General features: G+C 41.8%; 1 protein-coding gene across 5 annotated transcripts in view; it reads right to left on the reverse strand.

Annotated features, from left to right (window-relative positions):
* The window catches only part of LOC115087300 (two pore calcium channel protein 1-like), a 225122-nt gene that overhangs the window by 108063 nt on the left and 96350 nt on the right, over window positions 1–20709 (reverse strand). For 4 of the 5 annotated variants that reach the window (XM_029594324.1, XM_029594326.1, XM_029594323.1 and 1 more), the window contains exon 3: window positions 20309–20423. The exons of the other annotated variant lie outside the window; for it this stretch is intronic. In XM_029594324.1, coding sequence (XP_029450184.1) covers window positions 20309–20423 — 115 coding nt within the window. The remainder of the gene's footprint in view (window positions 1–20308; window positions 20424–20709) is intronic. 5 annotated transcript variants of the gene reach the window in all.

Below are 20709 nucleotides of genomic sequence, written 5' to 3' on the forward strand. Positions count from 1 at the left end.
AGGTTCTTCCATCCTGCCTGTGTTTAATAGGGATGTGAATCGTTTTTGACGATTTAAAATATCATCCGATATATTTTAAATCGTCAAAAATCGTTAGGGCCACGATACAATACCAATTCCCCCGATTTATCGTCAAAAAATCGTAAATCGGGGGAAGGGGGAGGGCAGGAAAACCGGCACACTAAAACCCCCTAAAACCCACCCCCGACCCTTTAAATTAAATCCCCCACCCTCCCGAACCCCCCCAAATGCCTTAAATTACCTGGGGGTCCAGCGGCGGTCCGGAACGGCAGCGGTCCGGAACGGCCTCCTGCAATTGAATCGTGTTGTCTTCAGCCGGCGCCATTTTTCAAAATGGCGGCGCAAAATGGCGGCGGCCATAGACCAACACGATTCGACTGCAGGAGGTCGTTCCGGACCTCCGCTGGACTTTTGGCAAGTCTTGTGGGGGTCAGGAGGCCCCCCCAAGCTGGCCAAAAGTCCCTGGGGGTCCAGCAGGGGTCCGGAAAACGATCTGCCGCGAATCGTTTTCTGTACGGAAAATGGCGCCGGCAGGAGATCGACTGCAGGAGGTCGTTCAGCGGGGGTCCGGAACCTCTGCTGAACGACCTCCTGCAGTCGATCGCCTGCCGGCGCCATTTTCCGTATGGAAAACGATTCGCGGCAGGAGATCGTTTTCCGGACCCCCGCTGGACCCCCAGGGACTTTTGGCCAGCTTGGGGGGGCCTCCTGACCCCCACAAGACTTGCCAAAAATCCAGCGGGGGTCCGGAACGACCTCCTGCAGTCGAATCGTGTTGGTCTATGGCTGCCACCATTTTGCGCCGCCATTTTGAAAAATGGCGCCGGCTGAAGACAACACGATTCAATTGCAGGAGGACGTTCCGGACTGCTGCCGTTCCGGACCGCCGCTGGACCCCCAGGTAATTTAAGGCATTTGGGGGGGGGGGGTTCGGGAGGGTGGGGGATTTAATTTAAAGGGTCGGGTGGGTTTTAGGGGGTTTTAGTGTGCCGGCTCACGATTTTCACGATTTACACGATACTTTACACACCCAAACGGCAACAATACGATTCCCTCCCCCTCCCAGCCAAAATCGATCGTTAAGACGATCGAGGACACGATTCACATCTCTAGTGTTTAAGCAACATTTGTGTTCTGTTAATCTGGTGCGTATAGGACGTTTGGTCATGCCCACGTAAGTGAGTGGGCATGGACAAAATATTGCGTAGACCACATGTGAAGTTTTACAAGTGGCACGGGGTAATGATATGATGTTACCTGATAGTGAGCGGATCGTAGTATGTGGTGATTTTAAAGAGCAATGAGAGTAATTGGTGCAGCAAGGAACCTATCCGTATAGCATATTCAAGAGGCAGAAATATCAAGGATCATGTGGTCCATTCTAGCACATACAATCCATCAGCAATGACAGAAGATATGACCAGCTGCACCAATTAGCATTAAATTATAAACAAATAACAAATAGTGGATTTGAAGACATCACATGGTATAGAAACAGAAAAATCAAGAGAGGTGAAGAAACAGGCTCAGACTGAATAATATTATAAACAAATATAAAATCTTAATAAATAAGAAACATTTTTACAAATGAGTTGTATATACAGTGTAGTGTGATCAATAAAATAAAAAGAGAGGATGGAAAATAGACTACTTTCTCCCCTGCTTCAACGGCAGGGGAGAAAGTTTGATACTTCACGCATATCCATCATAGCTCTCTGCTTCAACGGCAGGGGGAATGAAGAAAAGTGGATCTATATACAGACAACCAACAAGGATTGAATTACATAGTCTGGGTAAACAAATAAGCATGGGTGTAGCTTGCTTATTGCGGCGGTTACTGCCCCTATTTAAGCTAGATATTTCATTTAGATGCAGCTCCAACACTGCTCTCTACATTAACAGTGGGGGTGGAAGGGAAATAGAACCAAAAGGTTACTAAGAGCCAAGAGTAACAGATAAGTATGAGAAAAAAAAAAAGTGCAAAACTTGCTGGGCAGACACGATGGGCCGTTTGGTCTTCTTCCGCCGTCGTTTCTATGTAAGATGACAAAGGAAAAAAAAAAGTGTCAACTGTTGCATACATACCTTCCGATTAATATAACAGAGTACGATATCCAACATTGAAGGTTTTAAATTCACCCCATACTATGATCTATTCCTGTGCTGGTTTCTCAATAGTCAGGAAGAGCAGTCAGTCATATAAACTGCATCGCATATAAACTAGCCAGCAAATACTAGGAACTTATACTGTGATAACATAAAAAAAGTAATGTACAATTTATTGAGAACAACATGAACAATGGTATGACTTTCTGATGATATAGAAACGCCAGACAACCTCAGAGGATCGCTAAAGTATTTATCTAGTGAAAACAAACTTTTCGAAGAGCACTGCCCAATACTGCTAAATTGGGTGTTGCGTATGAAGAGCCTAGTTCCTACCGGCAGCATTTTTCAGCACATTCACGTGAGCATTTTAGACACATTAACTATTTATTTATTTAACATTTTTCTATACCGACCTTCATGGTAATAGCCATATCAAATCGGTTTACATAAAACAGGTATGTAAACATTAACAGTGCAAGACTACTATTTTTGTTTACTTTTATTTTTTAATCTATATGAGTATTGGCTTCCTATACATCAATTTTAAATAAGTGATTCTTTACATTTAACAGCTGGTCCCTATAATAATTTGATATTTTCTATTTATAAGATCGCAGTGATGGCACAATTCCCAATATTTTTGTAAAAATTGTTACATTTTTTAAGCCTTGTGTAATATTAGCTTATGAGTTTTAAACAGCTACAAAATGCTTAAAGAAGATACCAAATCCTTCATTAAGCTAAAATATTACTTTGGATAACCCCAAGATCCGATGGCTCTCAATACTGTGATGCAGTTTATATGACTGATGCTCTCCTTGACTATTGAGTAACCAGTACAGGAATAGATCACAGCATAGGGTGACATACTTTCTCACCCATGCACTACCTAAAAGACTCCCATGCTAAGTGGCTGTTGCTCAATTGACTGGCCTGTCTGCCCAGAACACAGAGTACTCAGATGTCTTCAGAAAACAGGCAGAGACCTTGCTGTCTCATCGAGTCTATGACTGCTCTATAGATCTGCTCCCTGGCAAGCTTCCACCCAGAGGCTGAACCTACCTTCTATCAGCTCCTGAGACAAAAGTAATGTCCAGGGATATCAAACAGAATCTGGACAGATGCTTTATCCATCCTCTCTATCATTACCTGCTGGGGCTGGATTCTTTTTTGTTGGCAAGGACAGGACCCGATGCCCTTGCATAAACTACTAGGGTCTTAACTCCATTACAAAAAAGAATCGCTACCTGCTACCCTTGATTTCCAAACTCTTTGACCGCCTCTGGGGTACACAAGTTTTTACCAAGCTGAACCTCCGGGGAGCATGCAATCTAATCAGAATTTGTGAAGGCAAAGAATAGGAAACCTCCTTTAATACCCACGATGGGCACTACAAATATCTGGTAATGCCCTTTGGGTAATGTAATGCTCCTGTGATATTTCAATTTATGGTCAACAAGATCTTCAGGTACCTTCTTTACTTCTGCACAGTGGTATACGTGGATGACTAGTCTTCTTCAAGTCTTTCATCCAACACATAGATCATGTGAAGCAGGTTCTGCAGCGACTCCAAAATCACCATCTCTACATCAAAACTAGAAAAGTGTGAATTCAAACAGAAGGAGCTCCCCATTTTGGGGTACATTATATATCACTAAGGACTCAAGATAGACCCCAAACAAGTTGAAAGAAATTTTAGACTGCTTAGATCCATTGGCTTCAAGGCATTGCAACTTTTCTTGGGATTCACCAATTACTACAGGCAATTTTCTCCCTGGTTATTGCTGTTTGACCGCCTTAACTAAGAAGGGAGCCATTACCAGGAATTGGTCTGCAGACACCCTTCGAGCCTTTGAACAACTCAAGGACAAGTTCATCTGGAGTCCGTGCTTAGACTACAACGGTCCAGCAAAACCCTTCATCCTGGAGGCAGATGCATCCACCCTCGGGGTGGGTACTGTCTTCCTGCAGCATAACCACAATACTCTTGAGACCTGCTTGTACTTCTCTCAGAAATTCTCCCCTGCAGAGCAGAATTATACCATAGGAGACTGTAAGCTGCTAGCAGTCAGGTTGGCCTTAGAATAATGACGGCATCTGCCGGATGGAGCCCAGCACCCAATAACAATCTATACCAATCATAAATACCTTAAACATTTGGCACAAGCCCAAAGACTAAACACCCCAGGCAAGCCCACTGGTCTTTTTTTTTTTTTTTAATCGATTTGAATTTGAGTTGTTGAAGCCTACGCTCCTCTCTTGGCCAGACAAAACACCTCTCTGAAAACCTGAACTCACCATCAAAGAAGACACCCAGTTTGAGGTGGAAGAAATCCTAGATTCTCGCAAGGTCCAGAATCTACTACAATACCTCATTGCCTGGAAGGGCTATGGCCCATAGGAGAACTCGTGGAAGCTGGCCATCAACCTTCAAGCCCCCCCAACTGGTACACAAATTTCACCAGAGGTTCACCAGGAAATCCAAGCCCATAAGGGGGGGTCAGGAGGCTCTGATGGGGGGAGGTGCTGTCATGATTAGTTGCTCAGACGGCCCCCTATAAACCGCCTCTCTTACCCCTGATGCCATCATAGGTCCACTGTAGCACGAATGCCGCCCGCTCCAGCTGCTCCACGAATGCAGCAGAGATGCTACCAGATCACTGCCCCTGCTGACTTGTTCACAGCAGGAAACTGGAATGGCATATCCTGATGATCAGAGCTATATCAGCCCAAGCCCACAGAGTTTCCTTGCCTCAGCAACAGGTCTCCTGGTGCCCATGTGTCCCAGTGCATGTTGCTTCCACATCTTGTTCTGTTCCTTGTTCCTGGTCTTGCTTCTTACCTTGTCCTTGCCTCTTCCGTGCTCCTTGTCCTGTTCTTTACCTGGCCAGTTCCTTGCCTTCACCTTGTTCATGCTAGGTATCATCTGTCTGGTCTTCCATCTCCCTGTTTTCCTTTGGCTTGACTCACAGTTCTGACTCTGTCTTAGATATCGTTTCTGCTGCCTGCCCTGACCTCTAGCTTGGATCTCATCTCTGCTACCTGCCTCGACTCGGATACTCTCCTTCTGGATAGCCCTAAGGACCTACCTAAGACCTACTGGCCGCTAGAACCCAAGGGCTCAACCTGCGGGAGAGGTGGCTGGTATAGGCAAAGCTGCAGTCAGTCCCATCCAAGAACTTCTCTGCCAGCTGTCAGTGCAAGCCTAATGCACTTGCCCACTAGGTGATCCAATCTCACCACAGCACCAAGGGTCTACCTTTCCAGCCAGCATTACACATTACTACTTATACAGGATGATTCTTCCTTCAAATATGGATAGCTATGCTCAACAAGTGTTCCATCGATCTCATATTTCTTATAGAATATACTAAGAAGCTGTACAAGAATCCATCTCTCAAATAGAACCTGTAATTTATTCAATTAAAATGTCTCTCTTTAGATGTATTTATGGCCACCATTACTGAACAAACTATTTTTAGATCAATTTCGATCTACTATGAAACAAACTAAGATCAAAACATTTGGTAGAAATTAAGAAGACTATACACAGAATAGAATATATTGGCGATTGTATAATCAGGATAATAATCTGGGACTTTATTCAAATAAGCGGGTAACATTTGATGACTCGGGCATATGATGACGCCAATGGCTCAGATGACCCTGAAAGGAATGTATGTTCAAAATCTTTTAGTATGGTGCCACTGAGATCCAGGGACTCGCAAAGACCCAGTATCACAAGCCTTTGCAGAGTGGCAGGGCCCCCAGACAAGATCCTGAGCTCATCTACCATCACAGTAGTCAATCTATCCCAGATTGAGTTGTTCTAGAGCTCAGGAACAAGTTCTCAATTTGGAGCTGTCATTTATTCCCACTATAATTCACAGTCAGTTTAATAGTAAGTTTTTTTTTAATCGATTCATTAGGAAATTACAGATTAAACTATTTTTTTCAACACAAAAGGATTTTACTGAGAATGTCTCTGTTCTTCCACTGTCAAAATGGCTTCCTCCTAGTCCTATTAACCTTCACATTGCCATCTTCTTAATTTTGCAAGACATGAATAATTTAGAAAAACAAAAATCAGCATCGAAAATTGCTTTATTTTTTAAAACATGCATGAGGATTTAACTCAAGCTTTACACTTTCTAGCTGATGATACCCATATAATTAATTATCAGACCCACAGATAAAGGGGGCAGGGTTGTAATACAACACTGGCAAGATTACATCACTGCGATACAGAAACTGTCTGATGTTATATATTATGGGAAACTGAGGATCCAGCAGCTTGGTTGCGTGTATATAACCTCACTATGTGTGGCTTCATTTCTAATATCTAGAGAATGCAGATTTCTAATTGTGGACCATCCTCACACTCTAGTTTTATACAGGGTTCCCAAAATTCATAAAACGTTTCTTAATCCTCCCCTTAGACTGATAGTATCAAGGCTATCAGACTCTAGCAATTAGACTCTAGCAATTTTCTTGGATTTTTTTTTTTTTTTTGCAACCATATGTAGTTCAGATGTAATAATATCTTAAAGATACCACTCAAATGTTATCCAAGCTACAACAGTTGTCTACTTTATCTAATCAAGCAGTGCTGGTGACTATAGATGTAGAGGTTTTGTACACAAATGTCTCCCAACTGGTTGCTTTGAAGATTATTTCAGAGGTTTTCTCTAGAAACGTGAATGTTCAGTGCATTCTTGGCAGGTTTTTTTTTTTTATTTCCATTACTAAGCTTGTGTTGGAAAATGTTTTCTTTTTCAGGATGGTTTTTATATATAAACTTATGGGATCACAATGGGGTCTTTAGTAGCCCTATCAGTGCCTAGCTTGGTCATCGAAGCATTTGAAGAACAGTATATCTAATTACTGTCTCTTTTTTTCACATGTAATTCTGTGGCTACATTAGATTGATTTTTTTTTTAATTTTATTTGGGATGCAGCTATTTCTGATTTAAATACCTTCCTTCAGTGGATGAATGTGTTTAATCCGCACTTGAAATTCACTCTATCATATAATTATCATCACATTGCATTTTGATAGTGAAATAGCAAAATGGCTTGTCTACTATTATCTTCCGGAAAGATAAAGAGAGGAATAACTTTTTGAGGTATCACAGTTTTCATCCAACTGCATTCAAATTGGAACTTCCTGTAAGTCAACTTTTTAAAATCTGGAGCATATGATAATCTGTAGTAGAATACAAAACACAAATCTATATGTTGGCAAAACAGTTCTTTGATAAAGATTACCCATTCCCTGCTTTAAAAACTACCTATTATAGAGTACTTTACTCAGATCGCATTCCTTTATTACAGTATTGACAAAAACAGAAATTCTCTTTAGAAATGTGTGTGTTGCAAAGTTCTAGTGTGTAAGCACATTGCAAATAGTATAAGACAACACTAGCATGTTTTAGGTATGTATCCAATTTTTTCTGGACAGCTATGTTTGCTTATTTCCAGGATTCTAACATCTGGGATTGTACAGTCAAAGCTGCTATCCCAGTTACAATAGATTGCATTGCACAGCCAGCATTAGGAGGCCATTAACCTTGTCAGAAGTGTCATCTTTGCTGGACAATATTACTGGATAATTTTGGGAACACCCAGTAACCAAATTTAAAATTACTTTGTAGACATTTACCACATGTGACACCACAAATGTGATTTACGCTAGCCAGTGCCCTTGCCCTCAGTTGTATATTGGCTGGACTAAAAGACCAATCCAAACCCATCTCCATGAAGATTGGAATTATCTTAACATCTGAAAGGAGCAGGCATCAGTAGTTAAACATTGCATTGCTTTCCAAAATCTACAATGGTGTGTGATTGATATGGTGACTACCACATTATGAGGTCGCAATTCTGCTTCCTCACTGAATTTTAAAGAACATTAGATATTTAGATTGAACATTGTGTTCTTTAATTGAATGAATGTGAATATTGACTGGGTATCTTTAAAATCTTTAGCTGCGAAACTTTGTTTCTTGCTCATTGATTGGAGGCTGGGTGACCATGTGACATTGGTAAGGCATCATTTAGAGCAAGTTTTCAGACACTTCTTGCATAAAGAAATCTCTCTGCCGTTCAACATTCTGTAACGGTCTTTTTTTTTTTTTTTTCCTCCAAATTTTGGATTTTTGAGAATATAGTATAGTATGCTGCTGTGTGTGTCAGTTCTACATATCGGGAGTACCGGGAGGATGAACGCCATAATTGCCTTTTTGTTACTGCAGCAATGAAGCTGATATCATAGACTGTTTGTTGCTGGCCCCTGATGAAGTTATCAAACATTAGAGATGTGCATTCGTTTTTGCCAAATTGGATAATTTCAACGAAATTGTCCAATTTGGCATGTTTCGGGGAGTCCGAAAAACGATTGGGATTTTCCAGTTTTTTCGCGAAAATTCGTTTTTCAGATTAGCACGCACGCTAACAAAAACTAACAGAGTAACAAAAAATAACAAAATCTAACTGTTTTTGTTAGCGCACACTAACAAGAGTAGTGCACACTAACAAAAAATGATTTTTCGTGAAAAAAAAAGACCCAAACCGCAAAAAAATGACATTTCCAGTGGCGGCCGAAAAACGAAGAATGACACGAACACAAAAAACGATTCACATCTCTATCAAACATAGCCTGTGTCAAGGGAGACCTATGATTACATTTTTTTTAAATTTTATTTTTATTAAATTTCAAATTTTACAGGCAGCAATATAATGTCACAGAAAACACAGGAAAAATACAGAGATTTAGAAATAGTCATAATTACAGATAAAACACTTCCTGAATTACAATGAAGGAGAGAATCATAGCAAACAGAGCAATATACAATATATTCCATATAAAAGAAAAGGAAAAGGGGGGGGGGGGGGTACAGATTAATTTAATCAGCGGCTGAGACTTGGCTAGTTTTATCAGAAGACTGGTAGGAGTCCAAAAAAAAACCCTAACTGAGAAGGTTCAAAAAATATGTATCTAGTATTATTGATTTTCATTATTAAATTCTTAATACTAAATTCTTCTAAGAGCGAACTCCTCCTCATCTCCCCGGAAAATAGTAATATCACTACGAATCCACCAGCAAACCTTCACATCACACAAACAAGAGATTTAGGAGTTATTATCGACAATCTGCTAAATCTAAAATCATTTATCAACCAAACAACTAAGGACTGTTTTCATAAACTAACATGTCCTGAAAAGAACAAAACCACTCTTTCACTTTCAAGACTACAGAACGGTTCTGCAAGCCATAATCTTCTCTAAGATAGACTACTGTAACTCTATCCTATTAGGTCTCCCCTCATCTCGCACCAAACCTCTTCAGATGGTCCAAAACGCGGCAGCCAGAATACTGACAAACACAAGGAGAAGAGACCACATTTCTCCCATCCTCAAAGACCTACACTGGCTGCCAATTCACTATAAAGCCAATTCACTATAAAGCCATCCATTCACTATAAAGCCATTCACTATAAAGCCATTCACTATAAAGCCATCCATCACCAGGTTCCACTCAACCTACAAATCCCATTCAGAAAACATACCTCCTCCAGACCCATTAGAGAAGCTTACAGAGAATCACTACATGTTCCCCATACCAAAACCTCTCAACATATAGGGGTAGATTTTCAAAGGGGTACGCGCGTATGATACGCGCGTACCCCCTGAAAACCTACCCCAAACCCCCCCTGCACGCGCCGAGCCTATTTTGCATAGGCTCGGTGGCGTGCGTAAGTCCCGGGGCTTGCATGGAGGGGCGTGTCGGGGGGTGTGCCGCGAGTGACGCGGCGTTTCGGGGGCGAGCCCAGGGGCATGGCGCCAGCCCAGGGGTGTGGTCGAGGCCTCCGGACCAGCCCCCGGGTCAGGTGATGGCACGCCAGCAGCCCGCTGGCGCGCGCAGATTTACGCCTGCTTTCTGCAGGCGTAAATCTGCCAACTAAGGTGGGGGGGGGTTTAGATAGGGCCGGGGGGGGGGGGGGTTAGGTAGGGGAAGGTGAGGGGAGGCGGAAGGAAAGTTCCCTCTGAGGCCGCTCCGATTTCGGAGCGGCCTCAGATGGAACAGGCAGCGCGCGCTGGGCTCGGCGCGCGCAGGTTGCACAAATGTACACCCCCTTGCGTGCGCCGACCCCGGATTTTATAAGATGCGCGCATCTTATAAAATCCAGCGTACTTTTGTTTGCGCCTGGTGCACGAACAAAAGTACGCCCGTGCGTACATTTATAAAATCTACCCCATAACTTTTAGAGACCGGGCTTTCTCTACAGCAGGACCATCGCTATGGAACTCCATTCCTCCTGATCTTAGTCAAGAACCGTGCCTTCCAACTTTCAGAAAAAGGCTTAGGACATGGTTGTTTAAACAAGCCTTTCCAGACCCCAACTGAATCTCTATGCAACAACCACCACAGTCAGACATTCTTAGAACATTGTAAATAATTGCTCTTTCTATTAATTTCCTTTAGACTTTCCTTCTTCACCCAGTTTTGGAACATCCTTGTTTTATTGTAACTGCAGATTTTCTGTTCACTTGTTACAGTTTTTTAGTTTATCATCATTTTACACCCCTTGTTAAATGTAAACCAGCATGATGTGATTTTTATCTCGAATGCTGGTATAGAAAAACACTAAATAAAATAAATAAATAAATAAATTAATTACACAGACCTATGATTAAATTTAAGAGTGATTGATGCTGTAGTGACTGCAAGTAATCAGTGAGTTTGGTGTGTTTTTGAGCTCTCTAATATGGTAGTTTTCCATGAGAAATTAATTATAAATTGTGTTTTTACTTTGATACTGATATGGATTTTTTTTGGATTAATATGCCATCATACTTTCACTGGTCTTGCCAGCCTTGCCAAACACTAAGGGGCGGATTTTAAAACCCCTGCTGCGCGAACAAAAGTACGCGCTCGCGCAAGTATTTAAAATCTGCCCCTAAGTTATAGGAGGATATCATAGCATTGCTAAAATCCAATTTTTTACCTACTCTATTCTTCATAGTGCAAAGCATTCAATTTGAGAGCAGCATCAAAATTGTAATAAAAGAGCCTGGCCATCTATAATGCTGAGCTGCACAAAATTATACTGCATTGCAAATTTGGCAAATTCTTAAAGGACATGCTTTGTGAGAGTCTAGTCTGCAGGGTCTAGAATGAAGTACTTCAGCACCACCTCCTTGCTCAACCACATATGATCCTTGCAATAGCATAGGAAATGGTTTTGGCATCTGAAATGGTGCTGCAGCATACAAAAGAAATGCAAGTCACGGCGACTGATGTGGACATTATCAGCCATAATAAGAAAGTCATTCAGCAGCCAACCTAAGGGGCTGGGCTTCCAAACATGTTTTAGTTGAAGAGAACTGTAGGGAAATCCCAATTCTTCCCACAGGACAAGCAGCTAAGATGGACTCTCAGATGTCAGAAAAAATGGACATAGACCTTTGGGGCTATCTGCAGCCAAATGCAGCTATGAAAGAATTTGCAGTTTCTGTGTATGTGACTATCTTGACAGATTTACAGGCCCCTGCCAGCCTAAAAAGTGACTGCACCTTGAGAATTGTGTGCAGTTCTGGTCACCCCATCTCAGAAAAGACGTATCAGAAATAGAAACTGTACAGGGAAGGGTGACAAAAATAACAACGGGGATGGAAAACCAGGAAAAGCTCCCTTATGGAGAAAGGCTAAACAAATTAGGGCTCTTTAGCTTAGAAGAAAAGATGACAGAGGGGATATGATTAAGATTTATTAAAATCATGAATGGGGTGGAACGGGTAAATATTGAATGGTTATGTATCCTTTCAAATAACACTAGGAAGCACTTTATGAAGCTAGCACCTGGTGGATTTAAAACAAATCATAGGAAGTTTTTTTTCATACAGTGCATAATCAAGCTATGGAATCTGTTACCAGAGGATGTAGTTAAGCAACTAACACAGTGGAGCTTAAAAGAGCATTGGACAAGTTCCAGAAGGAAAGGTCCATATACAGTTCTTAGCCAGGTAGATGGGAAAGCCAGGGCTTATCACTAAGACTATGATGTAAGGAAAACTATTTGGGATCTGCCGAGTACTTGTAACCCGGACTGGCCACTATCAGAAACAGGATGCTGGGTTCAATGGACCTTTGTCTGATTCAACATGGCACTTCTTATATTCAGAGAGAGAAAGTATTGCCTTTGACCTCAATCTATACTTTCAGATCATGTCTGTCTCTTGCAACTTCAGCAGTGTTGTCCTCAGGCAAAATATCTGCTGCCTGTGTGCACTTCTGAGAATGACTTGAGCTAGGATGGCTTGCTCTTCTCAACCCCTTCTCTCTTCTTTAGCAATAAAGCATCTTTTTCTCTTTTCCCTCCTTTTTTTTTTGTTCTGCAGCTTTCCCAAAAAACATATCAAACCATAAGGAAAAACAACACCAGTAATCCATATTGGCACAGAAAAGCACTTATACACACTGCCACATGGGCACCAACAATAGACTAAAATAGCCACCAAAATTTTGAGTTAACTTTTATTCCTTCCCTGACTCAGGAGTTAAATTTCCCATAGTATAAAAAGGTGTGCTAAGCAGGCTCCCCTCTATCATGCCTCCCTGCATTGCTTAGTAATATTGAATACCTTCATGTACATGAGATTTGCTTGCACATGTACTAATCTTAGCGCGGGTTTTAACTCCTGCTTTACTGCATATTTTTTGGAACTAAAACCCCTATTACATCCTGGAGTTCTGTTTTAGTGTTTTTTCAGAACTTAAACAGGAGTAAAAAGCTGCACTAGTTATTACATCAGCCCTTTAGTGTGTGCAATGTTAGGGATGTGAATCGTTTTTTGACGATTTAAAACAATCGTCAGATATATTTTAAATCGTCAAAAATCGTTAGAGCTGCGATACAACAACAATTCCCCCGATTTATTGTCAAAAAATCATAAATCGGGGGAGGGTGGGAAAACCGGCATCCTAAAACCCACCCCGACCTTTTAAAATAAATCCCCCACCCTCCCGAAGCCCCCCAAAATGTTTTAAATTACCTGGGGTCCAGTGGGGGGGGGGGGGTCCCGGCGCGATCTCCCGCTCTCGGGCCACGGCTGCGTTAAAAGAAATGGCGCCGGTGGCCCTTTGCCCTTACCATATGACAGGGCAAAGGTAGCGCCGGCGCCATTTTGATTCCTGTCACCCGATGTCACGAGTGCAGGAGATCGCTCCCGGACCCCCGCTGGACCCCCAGGGACTTTTGGCCAGCTTGGGGGGCCTCCTGACCCCCACAAGACTTGCCAAAAGTCCAGCGGGGGTCCGGGAGCGACCTCCTACACGCGGGCCGTATTGCCAATATTCAAAATGGCGCCGGCGCTACTTTTGCCCTCACTATGTCGACATAGTGAGGGCGCCGCCGTTTTTGCCCTATGTCGACATAGTGAGGGCAAAAGTAGCGCCGGCGCCATTTTGAATATTGGCAATACGGCCCGCGTGTAGGAGGTCGCTCCCGGACCCCCGCTGGACTTTTGGCAAGTCTTGTGGGGGTCAGGAGGCCCCCCCAAGCTGGCCAAAAGTCCCTGGGGGTCCTGGAGCGATCTCCTGCACTCGTGACATCGGGTGACAGGAATCAAAATGGCGCCGGCGCTACCTTTGCCCTGTCATATGGTAAGGGCAAAGGGCCACCGGTGACATTTCTTTTAACGCAGCCGTGGCCCGAGAGCGGGAGATCGCGCCGGGACCCCCCCCCCCCCACTGGACCCCAGGTAATTTAAAACATTTTGGGGGGCTTCGGGAGGGTGGGGGATTTATTTTAAAAGGTCGGGGTGGGTTTTAGGATGCCGGTTTTCCCACCCTCCCCCGATTTACGATTTTTTACGATTTAAAAAAAACAAAACAAAAACCATGACAATCAGATTTCCCTCCCCCCCAGCCAAAATCCATCGTTAAGACAATCGATCACCCAATTCACATCCCTACAATGCATGTTTTGAGCAACCGTGGCCAATAACATCCCCCTCCTATGTGAAGAGCTACTGGGACCACATTTGCCTGGCCTCAGCAGTGCTCAAAGGTGTGCTTTTACTAAGTGAAGACTAAAAAAGTATTATATCTACTTCTTTGCAGTATGATTATTTTCATCCTACCTTACAAGCTTTAAGCCACCCAAAATCTCATTTTTCTGCATAAAAGAGAATCTTCATGCACAAAAGATAAACAAGAAACTAAAGAAAGCTTAAAAACAAGTAGGTCAGTTGAAGCACAGGTTGCATTTTGAATATACGTAGGAAATCATTTTGACAGAGTGAGCATGTTAATGTATGCTCTTTATTCTACCAAAAGAATTTTTGGAAATATGGGGTTTAACTTTTCTTGCAAATGCACAGGTCATGAATATGGCATCAGTTGAGAACTCTGAAGTTTACAGTTTCCTCCCTACAAAACTGCTGACTTTATAGAAAGAAATGGAAACAAAATATAAAAGCATATTAAGATTTCTACTAAATTCATCATTATAGGAGTAAAAAATATGCAGAAATATTTGGAGATACTTTGAGTACCTATAAATAAAGACAATCCCAAATGTAGTTAACAGTGTTGAGTCTTAGAAACAATATAGGAAACCTTATAGTACCAATTATCTGACAAACATAAGCACAAAACAGATCTGGGACACTCATGTTTTGTTACACTGTATGCCATGACCAGGGATAATATAGAACAGCAATAGAACCTGGCAATATCCATTCTATTAACCATTCTGTACCCTGTAATTTTAATTACTGTTATTAACAATATTACATATTTTTCTTTTAACCACTTTATTACTTTGGCAATACATTTAGAAATTGTCATGGCAAAGTTTCCAGAACTGAAATCTGAGAAAAGCACCAGTGGTGCCTCTCTCTTTTTCAACATCCATCCTCACCTGTACATTTCCCATGCCATAAGGTAAAGGTACAGCAAGTAAAAGTGCTGCTTTCTTATGCCTGCTACCTATGGGAGAAAGGATGGGAAAGGGGGTGAAGGATCATATTGCGATTGAACCCTCCAGCCAGTTACAGGGAACGCAATTATTTTGGAGTGCGGGGCACTGGATGATTGCCCTGATTTCCCCCACTCATTCCCTTCACACCAAAGATGACTCTGCATCTGAGAACCAGCACTTTACTTTCAAGGAAAAAAAAGCACTGACTAGATTACAAATTGGCTGGAATTTAACCAACTTGCCTAAAAGAGGTCGTTATGAGATCCCTGTGAGATACACAATCTAACAAGAAAGGGAAGCAGGATGAAATACAACATATTAGGAAAACCAGAACTAGAGAATCACTTGATTTTCCAATATATTTTGAGAATTTTTTTGGTTGCTTCAAAATGCCCAAAACCTTTGCCTTTTCCTAAAGAGCTGCTCTTCTGAGGTTTCCAGAGAATAAACACTTTTTTTTGACAGAGTGGTCTAGTGCTGGCTGTCTTTGCCTGTTTTTCTGCTTTAACACAATTATTTAGATAAGAACATAACATAAGAAATTGCCATGCTGGGTCAGACCAAGGTTCCATCAAGCCCAGCATCCTGTTTCCAACAGAGGCTAAACCAGGCCACAAGAACCTGGCAATTACCCAAACACTAAGAAGATCCCATGCTACTGATGCAATTAATAGGCTTCCGAATCATTTGAATATTTCTTTCACTCCCCTATGAGGAAAAACTAAAGAGGTTAGGACTTTTCAGCTTGGAGAAGAGACGACTGAGGGGGGATATGATAGAGGTGTTTAAAATCATGAGAGGTCTAGAACGGGTAGATGTGAATCGGTTATTTACTCTTTCAGATAGTAGAAAGACTAGGGGGCACTCCATGAAGTTAGCATGGGGCACATTTAAGACTAATCGGAGAAAGTTCTTTTTTACTCAACGCACAATTAAACTCTGGAATTTGTTGCCAGAGGATGTGATTAGTGCAGTTAGTATAGCTGTGTTTAAAAAAGGATTGGATAAGTTCTTGGAGGAGAAGTGCATTACCTGCTATTAAGTTCACTTAAAGAATAGCCACTGCCATTAGCAATGGTAACATGGAATAGACTTAGTTTTTGGGTACTTGCCAGGTTCTTATGGCCTGGATTGGCCACTGTTGGAAACAGGATGCTGGGCTTGATGGACCCTTGGTCTGACCCAGTATGGCATTTTCTTATGTTCTTATGTTAATACAGTAGAAATCTTAATGAGGGTGATTTTATAAAAGATTGCATAAGGCTGAAGTCCATGTGTAGAAAGTACAAGTGAACTTCAGACCAAATTTTCAAAGTGAACTTATAAGCTTAAGTCCACTTTGAAAATTAGCGGGACCACATGTACCTCAGTGCAGCTAAAGCACACACAATTTGCATCTGCTAGAGAGCAGGTGTACATGTCCATGTGAATATGTACTGTACATACTTGCAAAGACTGAAAGTACATGCATAAATTGATTTCTCCACCTGCAGTACCACCTCTTTGCAGTAGGTATAAAAGTACCTGCAAAATCCTATGGCTAATTTTCAATAAGCCCATTTACACACGTAAAATTGCTTTTTACTTGTATAAATGCTTTTGAAAATTACCCCCAAATATGTTTTGGTAAATTAAATTTGCTTCTAAATGTGAAATCAAATCTCCTTTTCAGAACAGATTATGCTAGAAACCATATATTTATAGAAATGCTCTACATGGACCTATACATTATACTCAAAAAACAGACAAGAAACTAAAACCAATGCCAGGGTTAATTATAGAGAGGTCCAGCGTCGGTCACGTTTGTTGACCGGACAGTATTTCCTGGTTTGCTGAAACCACTTAAATACTTGCACTGTTGCCTTTACAAAAATATTTCTACTACGGTTTCAAGGTATTGAAAGATTTAAATACTGTGGCATTGTTAAAAAAAATGTTTTAGTTTCTTGTCTCTGTTTATTTTGATTATGACTTTTTGAGCAAGTGCAGCATTTTCATTGTGGACTACACATTATACAAGTTTTGCATAAAAGGACCATTTCTTTAGTGGCACTGCTTCCTTTCTATGAGATAGGTTTGGCTGTAGTTTCTAACAAGCTTAATGTTGGGTGCAATACTGCTTCTATTCCATTATTAAAAAATAAATAAAGTAAATAAAAATATTCTTTTATTTATTTATAAGCTTTTGACATTCTGCCTTTTCCTAAAAGTAGGCCAAAGATGGATTACATAAAGCATCAAGGCACTGAGTAGCTAGTATTATTATTATTTTTTAAAGGTACTGATACAGTATGTGGCCTGATTGAGGGCGGAGCAGCTTAACTGGTTCCTGTTTGGTGAAGTTTAATACTCTAACTTTATTCTTTATTTTTCTCAGTCTGTATTGTTCTTATCTTGCTGTTTAAAATCTGTTCTTATGGCAGGATTATTGTTTTCTTAATAGATATTGCTTATATCTGCTGTTTTGCTTCTGTCATGTGTGTGGCTGAATAAATATTGTTGCCATAAACATAAGGCTTGTGGGTAACCTACAGTTAATACCCTCAACAGAAACATTGGGGTAATCTGCAGAACGGCAGTTAACAGGGTCAGCACATCCCAATAGGCGAACTAGGCGGTCGTCTAGGATGCCAGCCATTAGGGGGAGGCAAAGAGCAGCCATATGGGGCCATGAGCGGAGCCCGACCTACATACATCCAAGAGGAGTAGAGACTTGGCAGGCCATGAGTGTCTGTGTGTGTCTGTGTATGCATGAGAGAGCAATGGTGTTAGTGAGAGAGAAGGAGGGAGCCTTTGTAAGGGTGCATGTGTGAATGAGATAAGAAACCAAAGTGTGTGAGTGAATGAGGTCAGGGCCCTGAGCTGGGGGCCTGGACCAGGGTGGAAAGGGTGAAAGGCAGAAGGTTTGCCTAGGGCACTTAAACCCTTGCACCGGCCCTGGCAGTTAATACTCGCAACAGAAACATGGGGATAATCTTCATGGAGTGGCAGTTACTACCCTAAAAAATCTTCCTGGCCAGATTGGATGGACCATCTGGTCTTTTTCTGCCATCATTACTATGTTACCATATTATGCTTTCTCCAGAACCTATTCATAGTGGATTATAATAAAACATACAATCATAAATGACAAATGACTAGGGTCCTTCGTTTTCAGTTTAAACTGATTTTCACCCATAAATTCCCAGATTTTTCCAAGGTGACATTTGGTTTTAATCAATATTCACCCTAATTTTAGGCTGATTAAAAAGCTACTCCAGAGCATTTCAAGGCCTTCAACAGTGAAAGCACTCACCTTCCAGTAATGCTATGTTTCAAGTCCTCCCTCCTCATCCCCCCCCCCCCAAGCAACCAAAGTGCCAGTTGTCTGGTGCCATGAATGCTATTCAGCAGGCCGTGTACACCAGAAGCTCTTTCTGGCAGGCTCCCTGGGCCTGCATAAAAGCAGCAGTGCTGCAGATTGAGGGAGCCTCAGTAAGCATGCTTTTGAGGGAGAGTGAATCAGCTATTGGTAAGGCTGAATGCTTTTGTATTGTGTGCGGGGAGGAAATGGGGGGGTGGGGGGAAGGAGGGAGATTCTTGGTGGGGTGGGAGGAGAGAGAAAGAGAGGAGCATGTTAGGCAGGGGATGGGGTAGGGAAGGGGATGCTGCTGAGTGGGTGGGAGAATCTGATGTTTTATTATCCTGACTTCTGTCCACCAAAATAAACTCTGATATTTATCAAGAAAAGTAAGAAGTCAGTTTTTTCAAATTATTTTCTCCTGTTTTTCTTATCATAATAAACACTGATAAATTCCCGTAAAAAAATAAAAAACCCCACCAAAAATGAAGGTCCCTATAAACGCGTTAACAAATAAAGGAAAAGAACTCAAAACACACTACATTCTTCTAAACAAACAGAAAAACTTTCAAGGTTCTAGCAGAAAGGCCTAGGAAAACAATAATCCTTTGGTTTTCTTTCTAAAATTGAAATAATCAGAATCTTTGCAAAGCTTGAATTCCAAATAAGAGGCCCAGTAATAGAAAAAGCTTTTAGAAAATTAACAGCTTTTTTGAAAAATTATCCCCTTAAATATTAGATTCATTTCCACTTGCAGCTTTTGGCCCACATGACCTTAAAAGAACTTCCACACCCTGTGCAATCTATGGGGAGAATGTGACTCTATGGACTCTAAATGGTGTGCCACACAACCAAACCTGGGAGCAATCGAGTTGTGGCCACACAGATTCGGTGTGGATTAGCAGAGGGAAGGAGGAGGGTGCTGCTCATCAACTTTCTTTCTTCCATTCCCCATTGACACTATCTCACATACATTCTCTCTCTGCCCCCTACTCCAGGGATGACCCCAATACTTTCCCCCTTCCCTGATCTCAGCACGCTCCCCCTCCCTCTGTTGCATAATCCAGCTCCTCTCCTCTTGTTTTGTAGGGAAAAGGAGGGGAGGGAGTGCAGTTGGAGTGAGGAGGGAAGTGGTGTTCTGCTTCCTTAGCCAGCCCTTCCCCTCCTGTTCTTTTCTCCTCCACCCAAGCAGCCTGCAGGGAACAAAAAGGGAGGGGCTAGCACCCAGAGATTTCCCAGGTGTCTCTGGACACCCGGAGGTTTCATTGAAGTTTGTGAGTCTCAGAGTCAAACCTGGCGAATTTCTAGGTGTGCAAACACTTCTTTCCAGCAGAGGTCTTGTGGGCCTGAACATTGTGAAAGCTCCACTTCCTCACCAGTTTGTGAGGGAAAGAAATTTTCCTCTTAAAAGAGGCTGGGCTCATTCACTTGACTGAAATAAAGCCAGCTGTCTGTCTTGTTCCACTTCTATCACCTTCTCCTTTAAAGCTCAACCAGCAATCCTGTTTGAAGATTGCTGCCATTAAGGGATACAGTGACAGTAACTGACAAGAGGGCACAAAGAATGCAAAAAACAAAAATGCTAATAGTCATAGAACAAATAAAAAGGCTTCTCTCTCTGGCAAAAATGCACCATAGGGCACAAATGAACTTTTGTGTTGCTTTGGGCCACAGTCAAACTATGCTTCCTGTGCTGGATAGCTGGGCTACTGTGCAAGCTAATGAAGTTGAGAGGAACATGGATGGATTACAAAGGTGGTGAGTTGGAAGGTATACAGTATGTAAGATATGGCAATTCATTAACTGTTCATTGCATACTTTCTATTGCAATTTATGCCACAGAACACTTACCAAAAACGGAAGTGGATACAGTGCAGGATCCTCAAACAAAGCAAGGGAAAGATCTATAATAATAAACAAGTAGGCAGCCGCTTGCATAGCCCAATGGTTGTAAAAATAGTACAGCCTAGGAAGACAAAAAAAAAAAAAAAGATGTTTTGTATTAAGAAGCAATATTAGTTTCCTATTGTATTTGAACAGGAAACAGACCTCATAAAACCAACCACTTATAAACAAATTATTGTGGGTAAAGTCTTTTTTTTTTTTTTTTTTTTTTTTTTTAAAGAAAGGTGTAGCCCCTGGAAGGCAGTAGTTACACAGGCTCTTAGGGCTAAAATAAAACTCAGACCACCCCCCCAACCCTGGGATCAGGATTCTTTCATGAGGGTAGGGGATGAGAAGGAGGAATATTA

This window comes from Rhinatrema bivittatum, chromosome 3 (assembly GCF_901001135.1).
Source record: "Rhinatrema bivittatum chromosome 3, aRhiBiv1.1, whole genome shotgun sequence".
Classification (NCBI taxonomy): Eukaryota; Metazoa; Chordata; class Amphibia; order Gymnophiona; family Rhinatrematidae; genus Rhinatrema; species Rhinatrema bivittatum.